Source organism: Phyllostomus hastatus, unplaced genomic scaffold (genome assembly GCF_019186645.2).
Source record: "Phyllostomus hastatus isolate PE091 unplaced genomic scaffold, TTU_PhHast_1.1 phas_contig_287, whole genome shotgun sequence".
Lineage (NCBI taxonomy): Eukaryota > Metazoa > Chordata > Mammalia > Chiroptera > Phyllostomidae > Phyllostomus > Phyllostomus hastatus.
In genome coordinates this window covers 313,466-341,273 of record NW_025333834.1, presented here as the reverse complement: position 1 = coordinate 341,273, position 27,808 = coordinate 313,466, and the positions used below count along the sequence as shown (strand labels likewise).

The 27,808-nt window shown below is 46.9% G+C and overlaps 2 gene segments (V, D, J or C); both read right to left on the bottom strand.

The window, feature by feature from the left end:
- Positions 1-27,808, bottom strand: part of LOC123818629 — a 95,797-nt gene that overhangs the window by 59,449 nt on the left and 8,540 nt on the right.
- LOC123818626 overlaps positions 25,273-27,808 on the bottom strand; it is a 44,692-nt gene continuing 42,156 nt past the window's right edge. The window contains 2 exon segments of the C gene segment in view: positions 25,273-25,491; positions 25,605-25,720. Coding sequence covers positions 25,483-25,491; positions 25,605-25,720 — 125 coding nt within the window.

The window sequence follows — 27,808 nt, the reverse complement described above, 5'->3', positions numbered from 1 at the left end:
CCCGAGCAAGATGGCTGCTGCCAATAGGGGATGACTCTATACTGGGATCCTGGCATCTACTCTCAGTTCTTTCCCCAAAGCCATCATCCCCAGTCTGTCCTCAGGTGTGCCCAGCCCACACTGCTCCCGCCTTTTCTGCAGTCCAGGGTAAGTGGCTGCAAATGTAAATTTGTTTGTTGCCTCTTTAAATGGCTCTTGAGTCTCCAACCAGCCATCTCTGGCATACAACAACCCGGCCACTTTTCACTGCTTGTCGTTATCTGTGTAATTTTTGTGCTCTGGTGCTCTAGGCTGGGGATCCCCGCTTAGGGTTTTGATCCCACTCTTCACAAGGGGATCCAACCAATTTTCACTCCAGCACTGCCATGAGTGGGTGCCCAGCCTGCCTTCTTGAGTGTCTAACACAACTCCTTATCAGTTAGGTTGTACTGAAGCTGATTGTTCTGTCTCTCTGAAGTTGCAAGGCTTCTCTCTCACTATTGTTTAGTTTTTCGTTTTGGGTGATTTCTCCAAAATTTAGTTGTATTTAATGATTGATCCTGGGAGAATGTTAATGTGACTTCCATTCACTCCTCCACCATCTTGACAAATATATTTTTCTTGTTGCCATAGCAAATGGAATTTTCTTCCTCATTTCTGTTTCTGATATTTCATTGTTGATGTACAAAAATACCTTCATTATCAGATTATTGACTTTGTATCCTGCTGTTTTGCCACATTCACTTATTAGGTATAATAGTTTAATGGTGGAGACTCTAGGATTTTCTATGTACACTATTATGTCATCTGCAAACAGTAACAGTTTTACTCCATCCTTTCCAATTTGGATGTATTTTATTTATTTTTCTTATCTTATAATTATGGCTAGAACTTCCAATGCTATGTTAAATAGAAGTAGTGAAAGCAGACGTCCTTGTCTTGTTTCTGATCTTAGTGAGAAAGCTTTTAGTTTTTGCTCATTGAGTATGTTGTTGGCTGTAGGTTTATCATATATGGCTTTTATTACATTGAGGTAAGCTCCCTCTACTCCCACTCTGCTGAGTGTTTTTATCACAAATGACTTCTATACCTTACCAAATACTTTTTCTGTATCTATTGATGGGATAGTGTGATTTATATCTTACTTTTTGTTTATGTGATATATCATGCTTATCAATCTATAAATATTCTACCATCCTTGCATCTGTGAGATGAATCCCACTTGATCATGGTGTATGATCTTTTTAATGTATTGCTGGGTAGCATTTGCCAATATTTTGTTGAGGATTTTAGCATCAATATTCATTGGTGATATTGATCTGTAGTTTTCTTTCTTTGTTGTGTCTTTATTTGATTTTGGAATTAGGGTGATGCTGGCCTCATAAGATGAGCTTGGGAATCTTTCCTCTGCTTGAACTTTTTGGAATATTTTGAGAAGCTTAGGGGATACTTCTTCTTTAAGTGTTTTGTAAAAATTCTCCTGTGAAACCCTCTCATCCAGGGCTTTTGTGTGTTGGGAGGTTTTTTTTAAATTATTATTACTGCTTCTTTTCACTAGCTGTTATTGGTGTGCTCAGGCTTTCTGCTTCTTCATTCAGTTTTCAAAGAATATATTTTTGTAGAATTTTTTTCATTTTACCCAGGTTTTCAAATTTCTTGGTATGTAGTCATTTGTAGTGATTTTTTACAATCCTTTGCATTTCTTTGGTTTCAGTTGTAATTTCTCCTCCTTCATTTCTTTTTTTCAAAGATTGTATTTATTTATTTTTTAGAGAAAGGGGAAGGGAAGGAGAAAGAGAGAGAAAGAAATATCAATGTGTGGTTGCCTCTCATGTGCCCCCTACTGGGCACCTGGACCATAGCTTAGGCAAGTGCCCTGGCTGGGAATTGAACCAATAACCCTTTGGTGACAAGCCCACACTCAATCCACTGAGCTACACCAGCCAGGACCCCCTCCTTTATTTCTGATTTTGTTTATTTGGCTTCTCTCCTTTTTTTTTTTTTTCATGATGAGTCTGTTTAAATGTTTGTCAATTTTGTTTATGTTTTCAAAGAACCATCTCCTGGATTTATTGATCCTTTGGATTGTTCTTTTTTAGTCTCTATGTCATTTAATTCTGCTCTGATATTGGGCATTTCCTTCCTTTTACCTGCTCTGGGTTTTGTTTGTTGTTGTTGATTTTGTTCTTATAGATGTAGGGTTAGATTGTTTATTTGAAATGTTTCTATATTTTTTAGGTAGTCCTGTATTGCTGTGAACTTCCCTTCAGGACTGCCTTTGCTGTGTACCATAAGTTTTAGACTCATGTGTGTTCATTTTCATTTGTTTCCAGAAACTTTTAAATTTTTTCTTTGATCTCATTATTAACCCATTCATTGTTTAATGGCATGGTATTAAATCTCTATGAATTTGTATGTTTCTGAGTTTTGTTTTTTGTTTTTCCTTGAGGTTGGTTTCTGGATTCAGGCCCTTGTGGCCTGAGAAATGCTTGATAAGATTTCAATTTTCTTGAATTTGTTGAGACTTGTTTTGTGTCTTGTAATGTGGTCTATATCAGAAAATGCTCCATGTGTATTTCAAAAGAATGTGTATTTTGTTTCCTTGGGATGTAAAGTTATATATATATATATATATATATATATAACTGATATATATATATATCAGTTAAATTCGTGTGATCTAGTGCTCTTTTTAATGCCACAATATCCTTGATGATATTATTTTTTGGAAGATCTATCCATTGCTGACAATGGGGTGTTAAAATTTCCTAGTATAAGTTTGTTGCTGTTTATCACTTCCTTGAAGTCTTAGATATTTGGGTGCTCGTATGTTGGGTGCATATATGTTTACAATGTTTATGTCTTCTTGTTTGATTCTTCCTTGAGTATTATGGAATGCTTTTCTTGGTATCTTTTTATAGCCTTTGTTTTGAATCCTGTTTTGTCATATAAGTTGCCAGGGTCCAGCCTCGGTGGGGTCTTAGGGTTCCTGAAGGATGCACAGCACAGGCGAAGAGACTGGAGCAAGAAACCAGGTGTGGTGCTGGAGGACAGCCAGGTTTTTTGGGCCTGAATCACCAAGAAAAGTCAATCTTTATTTTTATAGAGGAGGTTATACAACATTCCATGCATAGTGTGATTATTAAAACAGAAATGATTACCATATAAATAATTAAAAAAACAAAACAAAACCCAAAAACAAAACCCAGAAGGTTTTATATGTCAATCATGTTAAACAAAGAAATAACCAAAAAGTACAGGAGATCCCACAGATCAACCATATTAAACAAAAGTTATTTTGACAAAGAGAGTCATTAATCAGATAGCCAACGAAGCTATATGGGCACAAACTTTCAGGTGCCAATTAGTAACTAGGTGTCTATTAAGATTTAGGGATTGGTCAAAGTTAAAAGGGTGCAAGGGCTGATTTATAGGATATATAGAAATTAGCTATTGTCCATTGAGGTTAGATTTGTCTATGTTAGGTAACTGTTTTTTTTGCCTAGGTTTTTTGATTTATACATCTTGGAGGGGCTTGTTTTGTATTCATTTCCATGTATTGAGATTATTATTTTCAACTAGAACTCCTTGCTTCTTTACACTCCTGTCCAGGGTATGGGAGTGTCTCTAATAAATCTTAATCTTTTGAGTGGTGACTCCTTAAGAAACCTTCCTAGAACAGCTTCCTTCAGCGTTCTGGCAGCTGGTCTGCCCATAGTTTAATTTTGTCCTTAAATTCCCAGGTGGGGAAAACAGGCAGCATCAGTGTTGCTGGGGGTCTCTATTCTGTGGTCAACAAGTCGTTCCGTGCGGAATCAGAGGCATCATGCAGATTTTTTCTTATAACACATCGGTATCCAAAAGTCCCGCCACCTGTTGCTAGCAGGGACAGGTATACAGGAGGAGATAGACAGGAGATCCGGCCACAGTCACCTCTGCTGTGCGGATGCGTCTCATCCGTCCCAGCTGTGTCAAGGGTCAGCTGTTGGTTGGCTCCCGGCAATAAGTATTTCTAACCCAGCTTTTTTCCCTGTCAATTTGCTTGGAATGTATTTTCCATCCCTTCACTTTCAGTTTGTATAGTTTTGTTGTTGTTGTTGTTGTTGTTAGGTGGGTCTCTTGTAGGAAGCATATGTGTGGGTCATGTTTTCTTATCCATTCTCCTACCTTATGTCTTTTGATTGGAACATTTAATCCATTTACATTTTTGGTTATAATTGATAGGTACATATTCACTGACATCCCCCCTTTGTACCTGTGTTCCTTTCTGTCTCACTCTTTTCCTTCATCTTCTTAAAGCAGTCCCTTTAACCTATCTTGCAACCTCATTTTGTGGATGTGTATTCTTTTAGCCTTCTTTTGTCTGGGAAACTCCCTATTTGGCCTTCCATTTTGATTGAGAGCTGATGTGGCCCATGGCCCATGGGGTCCATGTGTTGTGAATGCGATGAACAAATCACATGGACTGCAGAAGTCCTGTGAAGAAAACAGACAGCACGGACACTCTCTGAGTGAGAGAGCGTCCCCACCCCTGCCTGGACAGGCTTTTCTTGTTTTTCTGGGTACATTACATAGAGGATGGTCCTCATTTACTACACACAGGTTCACTTTAGGTGGTTACCTTTTATAGAAAACAAAGGAGAGGATGTTTCTAATTATATCACAGAAGGAGGATATTTGCAAATGAAAAGGGAAAAGTGGTTGAACTGGTTACACTCATCCTTGGGAGGTTTAGCACAGATTTTAGGAAGTTACTTTAAAGATATGCAGTAAACATTTGCTACCTCAATTCAGGGTGAGGGAGTTTTAGCAAAAGTGAGCCACATAGCAACCTAGGTACAATGCAGGCCTGATTCCCCATGGGAAAACCGATCCATGGGTTTAGTTTCCTGTATGTTGACCTTGCTCCCGTCGGTTTTCCAAATCAGGGGCTGGGCTACATTTTCTATACCACATGAAATGGTTCCCTATAGAGAGTCTTGCTAGATAGAGTAGTCTTGGTTGCAGGCCTTTTCTTTTTATTACTTGTAATACTTCTTGCCATTCCCTTTTGTTTTTTAGTGTTTCTGTTGAAAAAATCATCTGCTAGACTTATCAGGGCTCCCTTCTATGTAACTTTCTGTTTCTCCCTTGCTGCCTTTAAGATTCTCTCTTTATCTTTCAAATTTGCCATGTGTTTTGGAGTAGGCCTCTTTGGGTTCAACTTATTTGGCTCCTTCTGTGCTTCCTGAACTTGCATGGCTTTTCCCTGCCTTAGTTAGGGAAGTTTAATGTAATTACTTTTTCAAAGAGGGTTTCTATCTTTTGTTCCTTTTCATATACCTTTTGGTATTCCTGTGATATGAATGTTGTTGCATTTCATGTTGTCTCAGTTCCCTTAAGCTGTCTTCATATGCTTTGGATCTTTTTCTGTGAAGCTTCTCTACCTGGGTATTTCTTTCTACCTTGTCCTCTAGTTTGCTAATTCAGTCCTCTGCTTCATCCAGCCAGCTTGTAATTCCTCCTAGCATATATTTTATTTCATATAATACATTCTTCATTTCTTCCTGGGTCTTATTTATAGTTTCTTTTTTTCTTTTTGATGCTGTTTCAGTTGCCACTCAGTTCATTGTAATGGTCAGTGAGTTCCTTGAGCATCCTTATAACCATTCTTTTGAATTTTATACCTGATAGTTTTTTTTAACCTCCATTTCATTTAGCTTTTTTACTGGGGAATATTCCATTCATTTTGATTGTAGGTTCTTTCCTTGCCTCCCCATTGTAGGTGACTCTCTTTGTTTCTGTGATACTAGATGTTCTGCTTTGCCAGCTGTCTTTGTAGGTTGAACTTCTATGGTAGGAGTTTTGTGGGGTTCAGTTCTGTTGTAGGGGTTCTGTGGGACTCTATGGTATGGTTTCTTTGATTTCCATGTCTGGATGTTGTAAGGTTGCCCTTTATTCCATTTGCGTGGGCTCTCTTGTACTTGGGCTTTACCTGTTGGTGGCTCCTTTGTTGGTGGGTTCTCCCCTCTAGCAGGTTTACTGGTAGCCACAACTCCCACTTTGTCTTGTATGCTGATGTACATGTGGTGGTTAACAAATCAGTATTACCAGAGAACAAAACCTACACCAGCAGATGCAGAACCCCCTACCACATAAGCAGTCTCAACTGCAATTGAACTAAGGTTAATAAAGGTGAAGAGAGATTGCAGATATTATAAGATATGACCTAAGGAAGATGAGAAGACTAAAAGAGGGGGAAATATTGTTAGGTGGTAAGAAGGAGGATAATTGATAAGAGTTGGGATAGAAGCAAGTCAAAGAAAGGGAGAGAACAAAATGTACAATGTAAGTAAGACATAAATTGGTGATGGTACCAATGAGGTAAGAAGAGGGAAGAGTATATCATGAAGTTTGAAGTAAAATTGAAAAGATACTGGAACATTGGTGGCAAAATCGCAAAAAAAATATACATATATACAGCAGGGTCAATAGCAATGACAGCTGAATGAGGTTTAATAAAGGTGGGGTGAGAAAAAGAATAGTGTAGACAAGTAAAAAGTGAATATGAGATGTTTACAGTAAAGACAAATGATTTTGAGCGAATGGGGGAAGCAAGCTAATAAGGGTAAGGAGTAAAGCCCAGAGTGAGAGGGGGGAAAGAGAAAGAAAAATTTAAAAAAAGAAAAGGAGAGGAAAAATGAAATAAAATTTCTTACTCAGTTACTCAACTGATCAGGGGAAGTGGAAATGGAGTTAGACGGTGGGAAAGTGAGCTATGAGATTTAAAGTACAAACAAATAGTGAACAAATAGGAGATCTTTGGAGAAGTGCAGCAATAACTGTGATATTTCACTCAACTGGCCACTGTTTACAAAAGGTGAAAAAGAAATAACACTCTTATTAGAAGGGAAAAAGAATGTGAGCTGACTTAAAAAGGAAGAGTGCTCATGTGAAGTTAGATGGAGGAGAAATAGTGAGACTGAGGGTTAGAAACTTGGCATTGTGTGAGAGAAAATAAAGTTAACCACAACAATAATAAAGCTCAGGAAGATCACAAACTGGATTAAGGTCAGGGAAGGTTGTTGTGTGGGATTTGGGATAACAATAATGCCACACCCTTTTCCAACCATGTTTTTTGACAAGGTCTGAACATGGAAAGAGGGAATTCAAGGAATTCATCTTCCTGGAAGAGAGTGTGGCATACAAAGGGGGGCAGTAATTTCCCTGGGGATTGCTTTTAATAATTTCCTTGCTAATATTTATCATGGTCTTACTTTGTACCCTGATTCCCATAAGAACAGGCCATGAGAAAAGAAAAAGTCTCGAAGAGAGTCAATGATTGATTTTGAGGGAAATTCTGAAGGGACAACTAGTTCTCCCTAGACTATTGAATCATGCCCAAATTGTTTTAAACATTGTTATAAACCTGAGTAAGAAATTATCCCCGATTGTTCCCATAAAAGAATTCATGAATCAGTTACAATAGGTTGAATTATTGGCGGACTTTCCCACACCTGTTCCTTACCCATAGATACAAAGAGTCTTTCAAGAAAACAAGAAAAAACTATATAGACCCCTACCCACAGCCCAGAGATACCCCTGGGTAGCACATTGGATTAATGGCAAATTATGTTATCCCCCAAAAGGAGCTAATAGCCTCCAGAGGGTTCCAGATCTCCCATTTCCTTATACAGAAGCATATAATGAGGGTGGCATTAGAATGATCAATAAGGATGGAGTCCAAGTGCCTTATAATAGTCTAAATTTCATGGAACGGGTAGCTGGAAGCAGATCTCCCTGGTGTTTATTAACTAAGGAACAAAAAAGGTTTATTGTAGCTGAGTTTCCTGTTTATCTCTCCTTACATGTTTGTTTTGGTGATTAAAAGGTGATGGGATTGTTAGATACCTGTATCTCAGGTTTATTGATTCGCATAATTCCAATGAAGTTGTATAAAATAATTTCTTGACCAGAGAATAAAATCCCCTCTAATGAAATAGCCCCTGAATGTCTAAAAGTTGTTGGAGTAACAACCCCACCTTTACCTTGAATAGGAATATATATCAAGTAGAATTAGACAGGCAAAGAAATAAGAAAAGCTGGTTAACTATTATAAACTAAGCACATAGAAACAGTTACCAGGGAGTCAGAGTCCATGGTGCATAGAGAAACATTTTAGACAGAAAAGGTATATAGCTAAGTTAGACACCACAAAGGCCTTATAATACATTTCCTATAACCTCTATTCAATCTAGCATATCCTTTTGCCCCGTGACAAATTCTGAGAACTTTAATAAACAATAAGACATTCAAATTCTGTACATACAGCTATTTTAATTGTCTGATTTATGGCTCTCCTGGTCAAAATAATCTTTGTTTAATATAATTAAATCTATGGGAATTTTCATATTTTTCTTGGTTACCTTTGTATTGGTTTTTTTCTGCTTCCCCTAATCACAAATGTTAATCACTACCAAAAATGAGAGTATAAAAACCTGCTTGTACTTGCAATAAACAGAACAGAGCATCACTGTCCTCTGAGGCGTGTTGTCGTCTGTCTCCCATCGCCAATGCTTTACCCACCTTTCAGGAAACCCTGGACTTAGCTGCAGTCGGGCCACGGCACAATAATATGCTAAGAAATATATAATCTGAATGAAAATAATAAAATATAAAAGACCAAGAGTAGTGTGTTATTTGGAATATGAATGAAGTGAAAGGAGAAAAGTTAAAGTGCAATATGAAAGGCAGAATAAAAAAGAGATCAAACAATAAAAGCAAAAAAAAAACACAGAAAAAATTACACAGAATGATGAGAAATAAAAAAAAAAAGAAAATTTAGCAGTTTTGAAGGTGAGTAAAGTGAAATGTGTCTCAGCTATTGGTGTTTGCCTTCTGACTTCTTTCTGGATCTGTCTGTGGTTTTCTCACAGCTCCAGATCTTATTATCTTACTGTTAGATTGGAGTCTCTCAAGAAACCAGATGGATGCAGTGAGCTAAGGAGCAGGGTTTATTAGTGGGGAATAAGAGGGAAAGTGGAGCCAACTAAGGGAGGTTGGGGAACCAACCAAGGGAGGTTAGGACTCACTTGGTTGTTCTTAGGGCAGGGTTTTTAAGCACAAAACCCCATGAAGGGTAACTGGTTGGGGTGTCAGAATCTGAGTGGCTGAAGCTGATTTCCGGGTGCCATTTCTGCTGACCATTGTTCTTAATACATCTTGTCAGGCTCAAGTTAAAGCTGCGTCCTGTTATGCTGGATAGGCTGACCCTAGACCCCAATCTTAGCTGGGCACCTGTCTGTCCTGGGCAGAGTCTGCAGGCAGTTTCCCAGGCAGGCGTTTTTCCCAGGCTACAATTTCCCATGGCACAGTTTTCCCGCCTTGTGATTTTCCATTCCTCCTAGGCCTACCTAGGTCTGTCACTTTCTCTCGGCGGGGGGTGGGGGGGGGAAGCACCTACTGATTTTAAACCTGCCAATTTGATTTTGTAGTTCTTCCCAGATCCTGCAGGCAGAGAGGGGCTGGAGTCTTTTTTTCCCCTTTCCTGTGGTTCCCCAAGGATGGGGGCTTAGCCTGGGCTCCAATATTCACAGGTGCCCAGTTTCCAGCCCATGCCCTCAGAGTGCTGCGCAGTCTGCACTGTCCACTGCACATTTGCATCAGACCAGTGCCCATAATCCACCTCATTATGCAACCCTTTGATTGCTTCATGAGGTGAACTGAGTGGGAGCAAATCATGCCCCCACCCTTTCCCTCTGCCAGCCTGGCTGCTGCGTGTGAGGTCCCTGCACAGGGGCTGAGATTGTATTTTGAGAAAAATCCCTTTCGGTGCCACCTGCCTCTCCTAATAAGCACCTGATTTTCCATACATTCTAGCTCTCTGACCAGTCCAGGGCTAATCTGGGTCAAGGCCAGTTATGGCTACTCTCTTATCTCTGCTCCAGGTGTCACCCAGCTCCCCAATTTCTCTGGCACTGTCCCAGCCAGTGACCATCAGCCCAGTCAGGGTATGCTGCCGGCTTTGTGTCAATTACTGCCTTTCATCCCCTCAGTGACTTTAAGTGTCCAGGTCTCCCCTGGCACAGGTCTGCGACTTCCTCACTCTGGGAGGGGATAGAACTGCTAGGTTGCTATCACTGACCCGGCTTTCTTCCAGTTCTCTTGCAGCAGCTGCCATCTCCGGAGCAAGGCCCAGAGACCTTTCCATTGGCTTACAAAATTTTACTGCCCATTTTTAAGTGTCCTTTGCACTCTTTGGTTTCTAAAGGTCATATCATCGGGATTCTGTTGGCTGTTCACTCTGCTCTTCAGAAGACCAGGTTGGTGTCCCAGCTGGGTCCATGAGCAAGTGGGCTCCCACCTACATCGCCGCCATCTTTCCTTTGAGAGATTATTGTTTAATGAGGACAGAGTTTTTGCTTTACAACATAAAAAGAGTTATGGAGATGGATGGTGGTGAGGCTTGGATCACATTATGGATGTGTTAATAACACTGACCTGTACTCATAAGAAGGTTTAAGATGGTAAGTTATGTTGTGTTTTTGACTACAATATAAAATTAATTATTATTATTAATTATGGTAATGGGGGAGAGGTGTGGTGCCATTTGCACTGTCTGTGGCCTTTGAGAGACAGGGGAGCAGGAGCAATGATAAGAATGGTGGAGTAGCTCCACTGGCCATAAGTGATATTGAGCTACTGAAGAGAGAAAATGACAGGCCCCATCCTCTTCTGCCCACTCAGGGAACAGTGTGAAACCAGAAGCCTTCATAATAGCATCAAAGGGTCCCATCTCCTGCAGCCAGAGGGCAACAGTTCCAGAAACTGGACCCAGGACCTGAGTGTAAGTGGTAGGGTTACAAAGAAAGTTGAATTCAAAATCTCAGGGAAGGGGGCCTAGGGTGGAACAGTGGCTCCAAGACCTGAATCAAGGACATTTGGATTAGAGTCTGAGGCCATCCCACCAGGCACAGAGTGGTGGCCAAGATCAAGTGAGACAGGAAAAGGAGAGGATGAAAATCATTAAGGCTATACCGCACCATTATGCGATACAGTGGATTTGGTCTTAGGAGTGTGTTCAGCTTTCATTATGTCCATATGTTAGTGCATGTGAGTGCCTCAGAGGGCCTGAGATGAACGTGCTTTCTGAGGTCTGCGGGTGCCCAGCAGGTCAAACCTGTCAATTATTTTGTTCAAATTAAGTGCATCATTATAATGATTTTATCTGCTTGTTCTGTAAGTTACTGAGAAGCAGATGCTAACATCTCTCACTGTCACTGTGGATTTATGTAACATGTCCTGTCCTGTCAGTTTGTTGCCTTACATTTTACAGCTGTATTATAGGTGCACACATCTTAGACTGCCTCATCCTCATTGTCTCCAGTGATGCTTTTTGCCTTGCATCTCGTTTTACCTGAGTTAAATATGGTCATGATGCTTCTCTTTGTTAACATTTGCATAGTGTGCCTTTTATCCTCCTGTGATCTTAACCCTCCTGTGGCCTCATGTTGTATATTTTGTTGTCCATTAGCATTCAGCAGGCTTAGGATGTGTGGAGAGATGTGATTCTCTCTGTGCTGTACTCTGAGTTATGGGGTGGCACCTTTCCTTAGATTTGGAGAGATTTCTGCAATTACATCTTTAAAAATGTCTTCTCCCTTGCTCCCACTGAAAATTTCTGATAAAATTTTTAGGCTGCCTTTCTACTCCTGGAATGTAGTGGCTTGTTATTTTAGAAGTCTGTATCTGGTGATTCCTGGAGCTGAAGTCTGGGGACATGGCTGGTCCTCACTCTTCCTCACGTGCTTTTGTCTCCTTGTGTCTGGCTCTTTGTGATTCTGTGCAGACATTGTGTTCAAGCATGTGGAGCTGAGTGCTGGAGCCCAAAGTGACGCAATAATTTCCCGTGATGATTTTCCTGTGTTTCTTGGCAGTGTCCTGTTGTGGAGTGGGGGTCAGCTTCTCACGGCAGCAGACACTGAGCTCTGCTAGAGACCCCACTGATGTGACTAGGCTGCAGTCCACATGAGGGGTAGCTTCCCCGTCTCTGCACCCATGGCAATAGTCTGCAGGTTCTGGTATGAAGTACAGGGATTCATCATGGCCTTTGACCTGTGGGTCCTGGCCTCCAAGTTGTTCCTTCTTAGTCCCATAAGATTGTCAAAATTGCCACTCTATTTCTCAGCTGTTTATTCCAGAATCAGAAAAAGTCTTTGTTTGAGGATTGGCTAAGGTGCCAGGTTTAATGAAGTGGACCCCGGCTTGTGGGGTCTGAGACATTATGGATGGGGAGAGACATTCACACGGACCACCGAGTCCTGTGGAGGAAAAGGGTGGGCGGCTTCACTCTCAAGAGGAGCCAAAAGCTGTGGCCTCTGCCATGACAGACCTTTATTTCTTTTTCTGGTCACATTACACACATTACATGAAGGTCCTCATTTACTGTGCACTCGTTGGCTTTAGGTGGTTACCTTTGTTTACAGAAAACAAAGGAGCCAATGCTGCTAATCACATCACAGGAGAGGTATATTTGTAAATGAAAAGGAAAAACTGGTTGAACTGTTTACACTCATCCTTGGAAGGTTTATCATGGATTTTAGGAAGTTACTTTGCAGTAAATGTCCTCAATTCAGGGTGAGAGAGTTTTTTTGTTTGTTTGTTTGTTTTTTTAGCAAAAGCAAGACTCAAAGTGGCCTAGGTACATTGCAGGCCTGATTCCCCCTGGGAAAATCTATCCATGGTGTGGGTCCTGTGCATCTCCCAGTGGGAGCTGGGCCCACACCACATAGGATGGTCTCCTACAGTTTACATCTTGGAATATCAGTATCCTTTTGGCTCTGGGCCTGTAGTTATTCACTACTTTATTAAGTCTTCGCAGCCTTCCAGAAGAGTTTTGGATGATTCCTTCCAGATCTTCCAATACCCTCCAGAAGAAGGTGGGCACCAGTTACCAGTGTGCCCCTAACAGAAGCAGATATCTGACATCTTTACAAAAACACCATTTCTTGTTTCCTGCTGGACTCTAGCACTGACTCTGATTTCCATGTGTTGGCATTTTAGTCAGTTACCTGTTATTTTAAGTAGTAACTATTTTTGTATTTCTTCTAGGTTTTTTCTTTTGTATTTAGAAAATTGTCATGCTGTAATACTTTTTTGGTCTTACTTAGTATACCAGAATCCAGTACAGTGTTGCTTCCAACTACTTCCCATGGGGAAAATTTTTAAAGGTTTTTCATAAACTTTTTCAGGTCAAAGAAACACCATTGTATTTTTAGTTTACCAGAAAAGTTTTATGTAATAAAAGTGTTAAATTCTTTCAAGTTATTTTCTGTATCCTTGAGATGATCCTAAGATTGTTTTCTTTTGTTAGGTTAATGCTTTGAAAGACATTTATAAATTTTCCAATGTCAAACTATTCTTGTATTTTGGAAACAAATCTAACATGGGCATGGCAAATTACCTATATTTTACAAGTAGGATAGTTATTTGTTAATATTTTATTTTTAAAATGATATATTTTAAATATTTTATTTTTAAAATGATATATTTTTAAATATTTTATTTTTAGAGAGAGGGGAAGGGAGGGAGAAAGAGAGGGAAAGAAATGTCAATGTGTGGTTGCCTCTCATGTGGGCCCCAGTGGGGACCTGGCCTGCAACCCAGGCAGGTGCCCTGACTGGGAATCGAACTGGAGATCCTTTGGTTCACAGCCCACACTCAATCCACTGATCCACACCAGCCAGAGCTATTTGTTAATATTTTCTTCAGAATACTTGTGTGTATTTCATGAGTGATATTGTTCCAAAATTTCCCTTGTATGGTTCCTTATGAAGCTTATACTGGCTTTATAGGATGAGGTTAGGATTATTTGCTCTTTTTCACTTTTTGAAAGCATTTGAACAAAATCTGAACAATGTATTTCTTGAAAGTTTCTTGAAAGATGGCCCTGGCATTTTAAATTACTGCTTCAATTTATTTAATAAATGTGGTGGTATTGATTTTTCTCTACCTGAATCATTTTTTTCATAAGGCACTATTCTAGGATTTAAAATTTTATCTATTAGTACATTTATTATTTACTCTTATTGCTTTCATCAATGAGTAATTATATAGAACTGTAAGTATATATATTTGGCTGTGTTTTTTTTTTTGACCAGTCTCTTCAGAGCTTTTCCTGTTTTGTATCTGTGTTGCTTCTTTTCTTATATTTTATTGATTTTTTTTTTGCTTGTGCAATTATCTCCTTCCTTCTGTCTCTATATTTATTTTGTTGTTCTTTTACCAACTTTCAAATTTGCACTTTTGTTGACAGGAGAGATCTGTTTCTTCTTGCTGACACATGTAAAGAAATACATATAAGCAAATTTAGTAGTATGTAATCAGTTTATTAGTGGCCCATTCCCATGGAAGAGAACAGAACTGGGTCGAGTAGGGGGTGAAAGGCAAAGTTTCAGGACAAAACAGGGTGAGAAAAGCAAGAGAGGCTGGAGACCAGGGTGGCAAGCCCCTGGGCAGCCTGAGGCCAGGTGGCCAGAGGCCCTGTGGCCCAAGAGCCAAGAGGCCCCTGAGCCCCTGAGAGAGAGAGAGAGAGACCGAGTCCTTTGTTCTCAGGACTTATATAGTTGGTGGGATAGGAGGGAAAAAGGTCATATATTGATTAATGGGTAAATGTGGTGCCAGCTTTCCTGTGGGAATGTGACTATCCAAACTTAGGCATGTGTGGGATCTTTCAGCCCCCAATCCTTATCTTACTCCAGACTCCCCTTGGTCATCCTGTTGTAAAACAAATATGTGACAAGAGGAAGTTAACTGCAATTGGGGCACTTTCCTTCTTTCTTGCTAACATAGTGTTTCTTGTGATATTGGAACACCTGGCAATATTATCAGACCAGGCTTAGGACTGCTGAATTAACATGTGAGACTTGTCTCCTTCCTCCTTCCTGCCTCTGTTTACTATTTATTCTACCTAATTGGTAAAAGGCATTCCCTGGCAACCAGGGTGCTAGATGCTAGCCAGTGACAGTATTGCAGTCTCAGAGTTCTTCCTATGCTGTCTCCTGCCTCACTTTGATTAATTCGATGTTTTATCCTTTCCAAAGTTTTAAGGCCACCAGCTTCTCTCCTGATGTGACCATGAGGTATGTAGAGTGGTTCATTTGTCCTTCAAGAGTGGTGACAGTTACTGTGTTGTGACCCAGGACACAGTGGGCAGTCAGTCCCTGCAGTGTGCAGTGTGGTGGGCAGAGCGTGGGCTCTTTAGACTCTGGGGCAAAGTCCTGTGGTTCCCGCTGGACATGCCTGTGTTTCCGCTCAAGAGAGCTCGGCCTCCTCATCCTCCTCTGAGCCTACTCTAGTCCAGTCTTGACCCCACCTTACCATCAAGCCTGCCCTTGGATGGTCACCATGATGTGAGCTTTGCCTGACCTGTGACCAGACCTACTAAAAACTCTGGACACAGTGGGACCATCTCTGCCCTTGGCTCCGCTGCTCTGTGCCTGTGCTCTGCCTGGCCCCTCTCTTCCTCCTGCTCTCTGTCCTTGGTGGCTGAGTCCTCCTCTCCTCCTGGCCTCTTACCTTTGACTTCTCTTCTTTCCTCTCCCTCTCCTTGGACATCCCAGACCAACCTGGGAGTATAGATACCTCCCATGTGCCCATGGCTCCCAGGTCTGACATTCCTCTCTGACTTCTTTCTGAGGCCATAGCCAGGTCTCAGAGCTGTGTCTCATCACAGCATCTTACACCCATCACACTGAAAAGAGAATTCTTGAGTCTCTGAAATCAGTAAACAGCTACCCATTGGTGCCATGAGGCATCACTCTGCATACTCATTGACTGATGAATATGATCCATGATCTGAATACCTGTCCCACTGCCCTACCCCATCCCCTCAGCCTGTCTCCCACCAAGACTTTTGCACCCATCCCTGCCAAAACCCCTCAGGGCCTCCCATCACCCACAGTGAAGCCCAACAAGCCAGGTTCACCCCTACAAGGCCAGCCCTGCTCTGTCTCCCCAACTGCCCACACGGCCCCATTAGTCTTCTTGCTGCTCCTTGAGCTTGTGAAGCACATTCTTGCCTTGGGACCTTTTCACCTTCTACTTCTGCTGAAAATGTGCCTACTATCACCCCACACTGACCCTGAAGGTCAAAGTTCCCTCCTCAATGAAGGGTCTTGGACATCTCTCTACTAAGCATACCTGGTGTCAGTGCTTCTATCCTTGTCTGGCTTCCTGTGCTTCAAAGGCCACTTTTTTTTAAGTTGGTCTGTACCAGCAGGACAAAAATGCCACAGTGCAGACACACTGTGTGTCTGTCTACCTGGATACCTGCTTAGCACACTGTGGGTCATCAGTGAATGAATGGCCAGTTGTCTGAAGTCAGTTTTCTTTGATTATTTGCATCTCAACAATTTCATGTGTTTCATTGATCATCTGTACTTACAGCCTACTAGAAATGACCTTCTCCTGCCCATCTTGCACCGAAAGCTTCTCCTTGAAGGTCAAGTTTGTTCCACTCACTGCATGTTTCCAATGCTCATTCCTGAGGATTCTGTGGTGGCTGATTTTATGAACTTGGCTAGGCCATAGAACCCAGGCATTTGGTCAGGCACTAGTCCAGAGAGTGGAGGTATTCTAAAGGTGTGATTATGACTTAAATAAGTAGATGCTGAGTGAAGCATGTTGCCCTTCCTAATGTGGGTGGGCTACGTCTGATCAGATGAAGGCCTGAAGAGGAAGAAGACCAAGGCTTCCTGAGGAAGAGGGGTTCTGCCGGCCCAAGGCTTCATTGCAACATTAACTCTGCCCTTGGTCTCCGGGTTGCTGGTCTGCCTTAGACATTCTGGACTCACCCAGACTTCACAATCACATGCGCCAAGTCCTTAAATCAATCAGTCTCCTCCCTGCTCTCTGTATATATGCATCTATCTGTTTATCATTGATCTAGCTGTCATCAATCGATCGATCTATCTTTGACCTCATATATCTTCTCGTTTCTGAACAATCCTGCCTAATACAGATTCCTTCCAATGTCAGACTCTTTGGCCACTTTCTCTCCCGTAGCATTTTACTTTGTTTTTAGTAACTTTATTCTTGTAGATGTTGAACTTTTTGTAGGCAAATTTACAAGTTTTATTTTTAAAGTTCATGGCATCAGTATCATTCTGACAAAGCACTTATTTACCCCAAGAGTATGTATTTTCCTATAATGTCCTTGGTCTGGTGATTTGTGTGCATCGATGTGGCCCTGACTGGTGTGTCCTAACAGCAAGGGCAGGGGTCCTGCCTCTGCTCTTCCAATCTCTGACTGCCCTCTGAGGTTTCATCCCAGCCCCTTGTCTCCTGAATAAACTCAGCAAACAGGGGCCCCTGGGGGTCGGGGATAGGCCTGGGGTTCTTGATCAGAGAACACAGCCTGGTTTCTGCCCAGGTCCTAGAGGCCTCAGCACACAAGCCAGGGGTCAGAATAGGCTCAGACCCACCCCAGCAGCAAAAGAGAGGGGTCAGTTGGACCGCACACAGGTGCTGGGCAATGAACTCCACACTGCTGAGCAGGCTTGTCAAGCCTTGATTTAGGTGTAGGGAGTGTGTGTCCTGTTTGCTACGACCACTGGAAACAGATGTTTCTCCCCTAGAGGGTGGCATGCAAGTGGGGGAGCTGCAGTGTGTGTAGGGGAGACCACCCTCGCCCTCATGTCACAGCACTGAATGAAGGCCTGTGGCCACAGTGCAGAGGAGGGTCATGCCCAGTCCTGCAAAAGGAAACAGTGTGCTGGGGGCCCACTGATGCTGTCACACGCCCCTGGTGGATTGATTCCCATAGTCAGGCAGAGACCAACTGGTGTTTGCTGGAGGTGGAAAAGGGAAGTCATGTTGGAGGACAGTCCCCAGCTCTTCCTGTTGAGGAAACAGGGGAAGAGCATGAAACCACCAGACCAGCTTTGAGGTGCTGGCTGGGCAGGAGCTACAGGCAGGGCCTGGCTGGGGCTGGTAGTGCTTTGGCCCCAGAAAGGTGTGCGAATCAGATTGCATTGATGACAACATGCTTCTTGCAGGATGTTATATGATGTTTTATAAATGTGTTTCCCAGACAGAATGCATCTCCAGTACAGTCCCCCTGGGCCCAGCCAGACACCTAGAGGAACCATGGGCCACACCTCCTTCCTGGCCTCCCAAGGGCCTGTGGATGGGGATCCATGGTGTGTCTCCAAGGTCAGAGTGAAGAGCCAGGAGCTGCTCCCTTGGGGACAACTGGGTGACAGCTGTGATCCCACGGGGGCTCCTTTGTGCAGGGGGGCTATACGACATAGCTTGGACAGAGACCCCAATGCTGTCACCTTTGGGGCTCTGAGATCTTTAAGCCCTAAACCAGGCCACCCCCCTTCCTCTCCCCTCCCCTCCCCACCTCCCTCCCTTTCTCCCTCTATTTCTTCATGCATTCCCTCAGTAGATGTGGCTACTGGACACACAGTAACCCTGCTCTTGCAGAGCCCAGTGTGGTGACAGGAAGGGCCATGGGGACACACAGACAGTGACGCACTGTGACAGAGAAGAGCAGGCATGGTAGCCATGAGGAGGTGGTGTTGACAGGCCTGGCTGTAGGCCCCACAGGTAATCTTTGGGGCTGAATGAACTTCAATTTTGCTCTGATGTTATGGGAACTCACCAGCAGGTTTGAGTTTTGGCTTCCAGGACAGTTCAGGTTTCAAAAGGCCACACTGGTCATGGGTAAGGAGGGGCAACCAGGAGGCTGGCAGGGCTGCCGTGAACTCCAGGTGGGAGATAATGGGCCTGGACTGTGTCCTGAGCACTGATGCAGGAGTTTGGCTAGGCACAGAGGTGGGTTGAGGGTTGTGGATGCCCGTGATGGATGATCATTTACTGAGACAGCAGAGTGGGTGAGGTGGATTTCAGAGGGACATGATGGCGAGAGTACAGCAGTGGGCCCACCTGTCACAGGTGAGGCAAACATGATGGGGAAGGCAGACTCGAAGCTGGGATTGAGCCAGCGGGATCAGTGATGCCTACTCACTGTGCGTATTTGCTGAGTGCTTTCTACCTGCTGACTGAGTCCTACTTGCTTGCTGGGTCTCACCTGCCAGAGGCCATCAGGGAGCAACAGAGAACCCTGTGCTTATGGAGTCACTTTTCTAGGTGAGGACAGAGAATAGCCAACAGATATAATCAGTGAGCCACAGAGTGTGCTGGAAGGGCAAGAAGGAAGCTCAGCAAGGTGGGACCAAGGGCTGGTTGTTTCATCAGGGCAGTTGGGGCTTCATGTAGACTTAAAGCTGACTGGGGGGCTCAGAGTCTGGGACAGCCTGCTGAGGGACAGCAGTGGGGTGGAAGGGCAAGAAGCCAGGGTGCGTGGTACCCCCACGAGGACACATGGGGGTCAGTGGACAGGCAGGGAGACCCTGTGGACTTGACCCTGGGCTACAGGGCATGGAGATAGCTTGATCAGGCTGAAGAGACCAGGGCAGGAAATCAGCTTCCTGGGGAGATGGCCAGAGTCAGGGGTGGGATGGGCACCCTGGGTGTGGACAGGACAGCAGGGAGGGACAGCACTGTGCTTGTTTTCCGTGGCTGCTGGAGCAAGTTACCACCAGCATGTCCTATCACAGCCTGGCTGTGGTGGGGCCATGCCACCTGCAGGCTCTATGGAGAATCCCATTGGCCTTCTGAAGCTCTTGGCTCATGGCTTCCCTGTGGCAGCCAGCAGCCCCATGTGAAATGCCCACTTCTCTGTGGTGACACTGCCCCCAAGACAAGCAGGGCACCTCTCAACTCCACACCCTGGTTAGACAGGTCCCAGGGACATGTGAGTCATGTGTGTGAAGTGTGCATGTTGCCTGCAAACTGGCACATGTGGCCCTTGTGTGCACACACATGCATTTACATGTGTACTGAGTCTGCCTGCCTGTGTGTGTGTGTGTGCATTTGTGCTTGGTGTGTGCTGGGCGCATGTTTACATCTGTGTGCCTGCAGTGTGAGCATGCATGTGTGTTTGGTGTGGACCAGGGCCGCCCAGCCCACCCTGGCCGCACACCCAGGTGCTTTCATGGCATCCACTCTCAGGCCCTTGGTCCTGTGACTGGGGCATATCCGATGGCTGAGACAGAAACAGGAAGCAGGTGCAAGGAACCAAAGCTGTTCATGCAGCTGGCCAGAGGGCAGGAGGGAGGAGGTGTCGAAGTCAGGGCTAGGCTCCTGGGGGCAGTGTCTCTACCCAGGTAGAGTTGGGGTGGCCCCTGCCTTCTGGCTGTGTGCGGCTCACTACTGAGCTGGGCTTCTCTGCTGTGATGGCATCTGCTCTCATGGCCATTGCACCTGAGCAGGGTGTGGGGTCATGGGGTGTGGCAGCCAGGGGGGTACAGAGCTGGGGCATTGGGGGCAGGGAGTGCGAGACACCTAAGCTGGAGCCTTGCTTCTCCTCTGGAGAATGGGCCCAGGATCCCCTGGCCTAGTCCCATGTGCCTAGCAGGTCAGTGACCCTCCCTCCCATCCCTGCATGAGTAGCCACCCAGAGCCTGTCCTCCAGTAAGACTGTGGCTGAGGGGATAGGCACAGTCTTCTCTCAGGGCCCCAGCAGGTCCCTGAGGTTGGGCCAGTGCCCACTCTGCTACCCTCTCACATGGTTTTTCCTGGCTCCATTTAGTCCCTGTTCAATGTCAGCTTGTGCCCTGAAAGGGCATCTTGTCCTCACAGCCCAGCTGTGGTCATGCTCAGGCCACTGGCAGGCTTTGCAAAATGTGTGTCCTCATGGGGTGACATGGCCAGATGGATTGTTGATACAGGGAACATGAGGCCCCTGACCCCCTAATCTGTGCCCAAGAGACTGACCTTTGGGGAAGGTGGCTACCAGGCCCCCCAGAATCCCAGCTCCTGGCTGGGCATGTCTAGGGGCAGCAAAGGGTGGTGGGGAGCAGGTGGGTGAGGTAGGGTCTCCTCCCACCCCACCCTGGGGTGGAGCTGAGGTGTCCCATTGCCCCCAGCTTGTGAGGGCACAGCTCTGTCTCCCCACACCCCAAGGGCTAGATCATGCCCTTGTCAGTGTTCCCCAAATGTGCCTCCCAGCTCCGGCAGGACCCCATCCACTTTGTTGTCATGATGGTCCTCTAAGTGCTCGGGGACCATCCACACAGCAACCTTGCTGATGGTTTAGGGCATGAACAGCCAACAAGTTATCAGGCCTTAGCCCAGGGGTGGGCACTGCTCTAAAGGGACACATACTGAATGTGCCTCCATCTGTTGGAAGATGGAAGGACCATTTCACAGGACCCAGGGCACTGCTGAACCACAGTGGGAGCAGACTCCAGCCCGGTATGGGAGTCCAGACCTACAGCCTGGCAGGGCTACCACAGGGGAACCGCAGCAGGCCAGGGCCCCATGTCCACCAGCATACCTCTCCCAGCACCTGCTTGCACGTGCTGGACATGCTGGAGACCACTGGGAGGTCTTGAAAAGGTGATCAATGCTGCAGCGGTGCAGGCCAGGCTTCCAGATGATGGTCAGGGAGAAGTAGGCAACACCTGTTTCTTTTGCACAGTCAGGGGTATCTGTGAGCAGTTCCTGTGCCCCTGAGTGCTGGGTGACAACTTGAACCCTGTCACCAAACAGGCCAGGGTCACAAGGTCACCTTCCTTTGGGGCTTTGCATCCCAGGGCCCTGGGAAGCATGGCTGCATCTGGAAGACAGACTGAGCTGGGCTCCTGAGGTCTGGGCACCACTGAGGGCACAGGGCAGTAGGAGAGAGGGGCCCCAGTCCTGGGGGGTCCAGAGTGTGCTGGAGAGCAGGCTTGGACAGTCCTCTGTCCCATCCCTTGGACCCCCAGCCCCCCTCTCCCCCCGCACTCTATGTATCTATTGTTCTAAACTCCCTGCAGCTGCCGAAGGACACCCGAGTCCAGGTATGCTGAGAGTAAGGGCCTGGGGCCCCTAGCTGCCCAACAGGAGAGGCACAGTGTGCCTGGACTTCTGTGTGGTTCCCTGGGCAACACTGGGATCAGACCCTTCTGTTGCCAGCTCCTGCTTCCAGGGGCTCTGCTGCTCGGAACCACTCTGTGAGTGGCTGGTCTCAGAAGGGGTGTTCAGCATTATCCTGGGGTAGGTGTCCTGGGGCAGATGGCCCTGCCAGACCGTGTCCAGCAGGGTCACCCTGCAGTGGCCTGAGCCTGGGCCCTTGTGAAGCTGTCCCAGCATCAGCAGCTCCCTAATGGGTTGGCTTGCAGCTGCCTCCTTCCATGCCTCCAGCAGCCATACTGAATGTCAGGGCTGGGACAGGCCACATGCCATCCCAGTGATGTAGCTGGTGTACAGGCCATGAGCTGGGTGGCGGCACTGTGTCCTTGGCTCAGGGCCCCTGATGGCAGAGCCTACCTCACTCTCTCCAGATAACCTGAAAACCCTGCCCCCATCTTTTCCTGGGCTCTCTCAGCAGGACTGTCACCCTCCCTATAAGGTGATGAGGTCCTGTCCAAGCAGGGTGGCTCCAAATCCCACAGGACTTCGTCCTCACAGGAGAGGGCCTTGGACACAGAGACACGCACAGAGAGGCCATGTGAAAAGGGAGCTCTTCCAGGGAGGATGCCAGCAGCACTGGAACAAGGGTGGGAGGCCCTGGCCTCTCCTTGTAGCCTCAGGGTGCTGATGCAACAACCCTTGACCTTGGCTCCCAGCCTCCAGGACTGAGCTGGTGAATTTCTGTTGTTTAAGCCACCTGGTTGGTGGGACTTTGGCACAGCTGCCCATAGGAAGCACTGGTAGGAAACAAATGCAGACTTTGGTACAGAAACAGGGTGTGGATGTGGCTCTAGAATGGGATGGTGGGAGGAGGCCGGGAGAGTCTGAGGTGGGTGTTAGAAAACCCCAAGTAGCTTAGAGAAGTCAGTAGAAACAAGGGCATTGAAGGCGATTCTGTGTGTGCCCCAGAAAGTGTGGAAGCTGAAGAGAAAGCCTGCTCCAACTCAGAAAACATGCATGTCATTACAAATGCCAACAGTCCATGTGCCTGTGTCCTCGGACAGGAACAAGGACCTCAGCACTGGAGACTGGGGTGTGGGAGACCCTTGTTGCAAAGTGGTTGTGGATGTGACTGGATTCTGTTCTAGTGTTTTGTGAAAAGTAGGGGTCATGGGCAAAGTGCTGAAGGTGTGGTCTGATGTCTCCTTCTTGCCTGTAGAGATGGGAGGAGATGGAGGAGCTGAAGGAGGCATGTGGCCAACAGGCCAGGGAGGAGGGGCCAGGACTGTCCCAAGAGCAAACTCTGGAAACAGGGATGAAGTGGGGCTGAGGGGTCATGCATGTGCCTCATGGATGCCACCAGCCAGCTCAGCATCAGGAAGAGCATGCAGTGATGGGGGTGAGGCCCACAAGGCTTTTGAGAATCATACAATCTATGGCCATACAACCCTGAATGTGCCTGATCTTGTCTGATCTCAGAAGCTAAGCAGGGTTGGACCTGGTTAATACTTGGATGGGAGAATCTTACAGGAGCAGGAGCAGGCCTACAGACACTGAAGACACACGAGGTGAAGGGGGACAGGTTGACTTCGAGACAGAACCACAGAGTCTGTGGTCATGGCTCAGAGGGTGGGCTGCCATATAGGCCCTGAGGGCAGAGCACGGAGCCCAGGGGTCTTCTGGGGTCTCAAAATCTAATGAGGTTTTCCCTGCAGGCTTTGAACTTGCTTGAGGCCCATGGTCTCTCCTCCCTTTCTCCCTTCAGTTCCTCCCTCTGGAGTGGGAGGGCTTGCCCTGTGGTCAGCCCACCAGCCACAACTGGGGAACTCTCAGTCCCAGGATTGGTCACTAACCTGTGCCTGGTTTAGGTGAGGTTTTGGACTTAGAGCTGAGGCTGACATGGGTTCGGACCCTCGAGGATGTCAGGATGGGGTATTTTGCATGTGAGAAGGATGTGAGTTAAGAGGGCCCAGAGGGTGGACTGTTATGGCTTGAGTTTTGTCCCCCTAATTCATGGCTTGACATGCTAACTGCCTAGTACCACAGAAGATGCCTTGTTAGGATGGCTGAGGATGAGAAGAATGAGTGAAAGTGAGACTTCACTGGAGTGGGTTGGGCCCCAGTCCAGCATGACTGTGACTTTATGAGAAGGGGCCTTCGGGGACAGACAGATGCACACAGGGAAAGACCACATGCACAGAGAGGCAGAGAGTGGGCCAAGGAGCATTCATGCCTGGACACCAGGGAAAGGACACAGCACTGCTAGGAAAGCAGACAGCTGCACATGCAACTGACTCCAGATACTGACAGAATAAGTTTCTGTTGTTGAAGCTGTCTCTTCTGTAGCTTTTTGTCAAGACAGCCTCCTGAGTGGCCAGCCCATGTCCAGACAAGAGCCCCCAGCCATGCTGTGTTGTCTTGAGCCATGAGGGGCCCTGACTGAGTGCCCCAGCCTGTGAGGTTGGGCCAGGATGGGGTCCATTTAACCAGAGCTGAGTTGGAGCCTGGAGGCTGTCCACCTGGAGCCCACCGCTGGGGATGGATTCCCCTTGGGGTCCATGTCCTTTTCTAATTCCATTCTGGACAGCCAGTCACCCCTTCAGGGCCACAGACTCCCCATGATGGCCAGCATTGTGAGCTCTGTGCATCTCCCCTGCACCTGAAATGGCCTCCTCCGGGACCCTGGTTCAGCAGGCACCCACCAATGCCTGCCCTGGTCTCTCCTTCTCCAAAGCTGCCTCTGCCCAGAACCTTGCCACTACAGCTGTCCTGCACTCTGCATGTCCCTTGGCCCACTAAACCCTGACTCACACCTTCATATCCACATCCCCTTCGTGGGGCTCCCACCTCCTGGCATCTCAATCCCAGCTATTGCTTCTGAGCCTGGCCACCACCTGCCTTTCTTTTGGTGACATAGTAGACGGAGCTTTTCCCTGCTGTCCTGCCTCCCTCTCATGCACCTTTCTGACTGGTCATCCATCACTGTCTGCCCCCAAGATCCCACCAGCACACTCCACACATGCTTCAAGGCGTGGGTCAAGATCTCGATGTGGCCAGACTCACCAGGACCAGCAACCAACAATGACAGTGCATGCTGTGGTGTCCCGGGCGTGGGCCCAGCTGATGATGTGGAGGCTGCAGCTTGGCCACACTGAGGTCGTGTTGTGGAGACCAGGCCTGTATTCCCGAGGCTCGGCTATCTACCTTCCCCAGGCTGACCAGCCCCCACCACTGGCCTGTGCAGAGGGGACTTCCCTTTCCCACGTGCCTGTCGGAATTGGGGTCACCGTTTGAGAGGCTCACACAACACACAGGAGTGTGGTTGGGGAAAAAACCTCCACAAGGAAGCAGTTTCACAAGATAAATGTGCACATTTATTTCAAGGTGGCAAGCGCACCCATGGCAAAGCGACACCTGGGCCCCATACTCCCTCCACACAGGGCCGTGTCCAGAGAAGCTGCTCCTTAGTGCTGGCAGCTAGGGCGTAGCACAGGCAGATTTGAGGGCTGGCGGGGGCCCCTTGGTTCCGGCTCCTTGGTGTCCATGTTCCTGTCCGGTGGGTCATTTCACCTGCAGGTGGGAGAGGCAGTGTGAGGTGCTTCTCTGGGGGTCTCCATGCCCGAGCACATGCGCACGCTGTCAACCTGCCTGCTGCCAGCCCGCCTGCCCGACCGCCCATCTACCTTGAACAGGGTGACTGTGGTGCTGTAGAAGAGACTTAGCAGGAACAGGACGATGAATGTGGAGGCCATGGTGTTCACGTTCTCAAAACCCTCCTCCTCAGCGCTCACCTCCCCCTCTGTAGGGGATATAACATGGGTCTCAGGCTCTGCCCATACTGGACAGCCCACCCTTCTGCTGCTGCCCTCAGCCCCCTGCTGTGCTGCCCACAGGAGGGCCGGCGGGGAGGGTGGTGGGGAAGAAGCAGAGGGCAGGAGGGAGGGGCCTTCTGACAGTCTGATGAGGGGTTGGGCAGAGGCACCTGTTCTGGGAGCCCTAGGATGCAAGTTCGGTGACAGAGCAGCTCACTGACGTGGGGGCTGGGTGCGGCAGGGCTGGGGTAGGGTAGGGGCCCCAGTGGACTCTTCTAGAGGTGAGGGCAGCACAGCCAGGGCCACTGGGGTTGGAGAGGCTGGAAGTGGGGCCTCCTTTGCCTATGGTTGGGGGCAGCTATGGGGGCAGATAGAAGTCTGGGCCTGAGGGACTCCGTCTTTGCTTTCTCAGGGGCTCTCACTCTCTCTCTTTCTTGGAGTGGAGGGCATGTTGGAGAGGCTGTGTGGGGCCCTAGCTGGTCTGCCCCACTAGGATTTGAGGTTCTGGGACCAGGGAGCCAGACAGATGCCTGAGGCCCTGGGGTGAGTGGCTCTGGGATGGGCAGGCTGACACATAGAGTATGGTCCAGAGCCCCCAATGCTGACAAGCCTTTGGAGGTGTCTGGAGCCCAGACACCCCTTTGGGTGCCAAAGAGCCAGAAACATGGGGTGTCTAGGAGGTGGCCCAAAGGGGGCAGTGCCATCTGCTAGGGATAGAGACTTTCTGGGGCCCCTAGGCCCCTCACTCCCAGCTGCAGGCTATCTCTTTTCTCTGTGTTTCCAGGACCAGGTGTTTGCAGGGGCAGAGCCACCAGATCAGCTTCTCTGCCTGCATAACACACTCAGCTCTCTCTGCTCATAGGTAAGTGTGGGTTCTGCTGTTTCATCAACAATCTGCATGGGGCTGGAGTGTCCCTGAGGAGCTGCAGCCACCCAGCCAGCCAAGGTGGCTCTCTGAGCCATTTGCCCTGGGCCTGGAATGGTGGCCCTGGTCAGAGTCCTGGCTGGGTGGCCCACGTTTGCATCTCTAAGCTGAGAAAGGACAAGCAGGCCTTGGGCAGGAAACATCGCAGCGGGTACATTGCAGAGAGGCAGTAGTGTCTGCAAAGGCACTGAGTGACCAGTGCACACAGTGTAGGCATACATGTGCACGTGTGTGTCTCCATGTGCACATATATGTGTTCACACTTTTATGCACCTGTGTGCAAACATGTGTGCTTATGACTTGTGTCTGTGTGCAAGTACCTGTGTGTGTGCCTGACTGTGTGTGCATGTGTATGAGTATACATATATCTGTGCCTGTGTATATATGCCCATGTCTTTGCACACAACTGTGCGTGCATACATGTGTCTATGTGTTCATGTCCACTGAATGTGTGCCTCTGTACTCATGTGCATTTGTGCCCACATATGTGCATGTCTCTGTATACATGCACAAATGCATTTCTGTATGTTCATATCTGTGCATATGTGTACAAGTGTGTATATATCTTGGTGCCTGTATGTGTGCATAAGTGTGTATGCATCTATGTGTCTGTGTGTCTGTGTCCATGTACCCATGTCCACTGCATGTTTCTTTGTGTTCATGTCTCTGTGTGTGCATGTCTGTGTATGCCCGTGTTCTGTGCAACTGTGCTCTGTGTATGTGTTCATATCTCTTCATGCACCACTATGTGTATACTCCGCATGTGTATCTGAGTTTGCATGCATGCATGCATGTCTCTGTGTACATGTCAATGCATGTGCACATGTGTGTATTGCTGTGTACCTGTGTCGATGTATCCATATCCTTGCTTGTGATATTCGTGTGCCTATGTCCACTTCATGCATGTCTCTGCCTGTGTGCAAGTGTGTGCACCCCTGCACGTGCATGCCTGTGTCTGTGTGCATGTGTGCCCACATCTACACATATGTCCATGTGCACATGTGCAGGTGCCCTTATGTGTCCATATCTGTGTGTGTGTCTGTGTGAATGTGTGTGCACATGTGTCACACAACCCTGTCCCTGTGTGCCCATAGCAGCAGTGGAGGGGTGGGGAGCATTGGCTCTGTCTGTGGTGAGTGCTCTGCAAGGG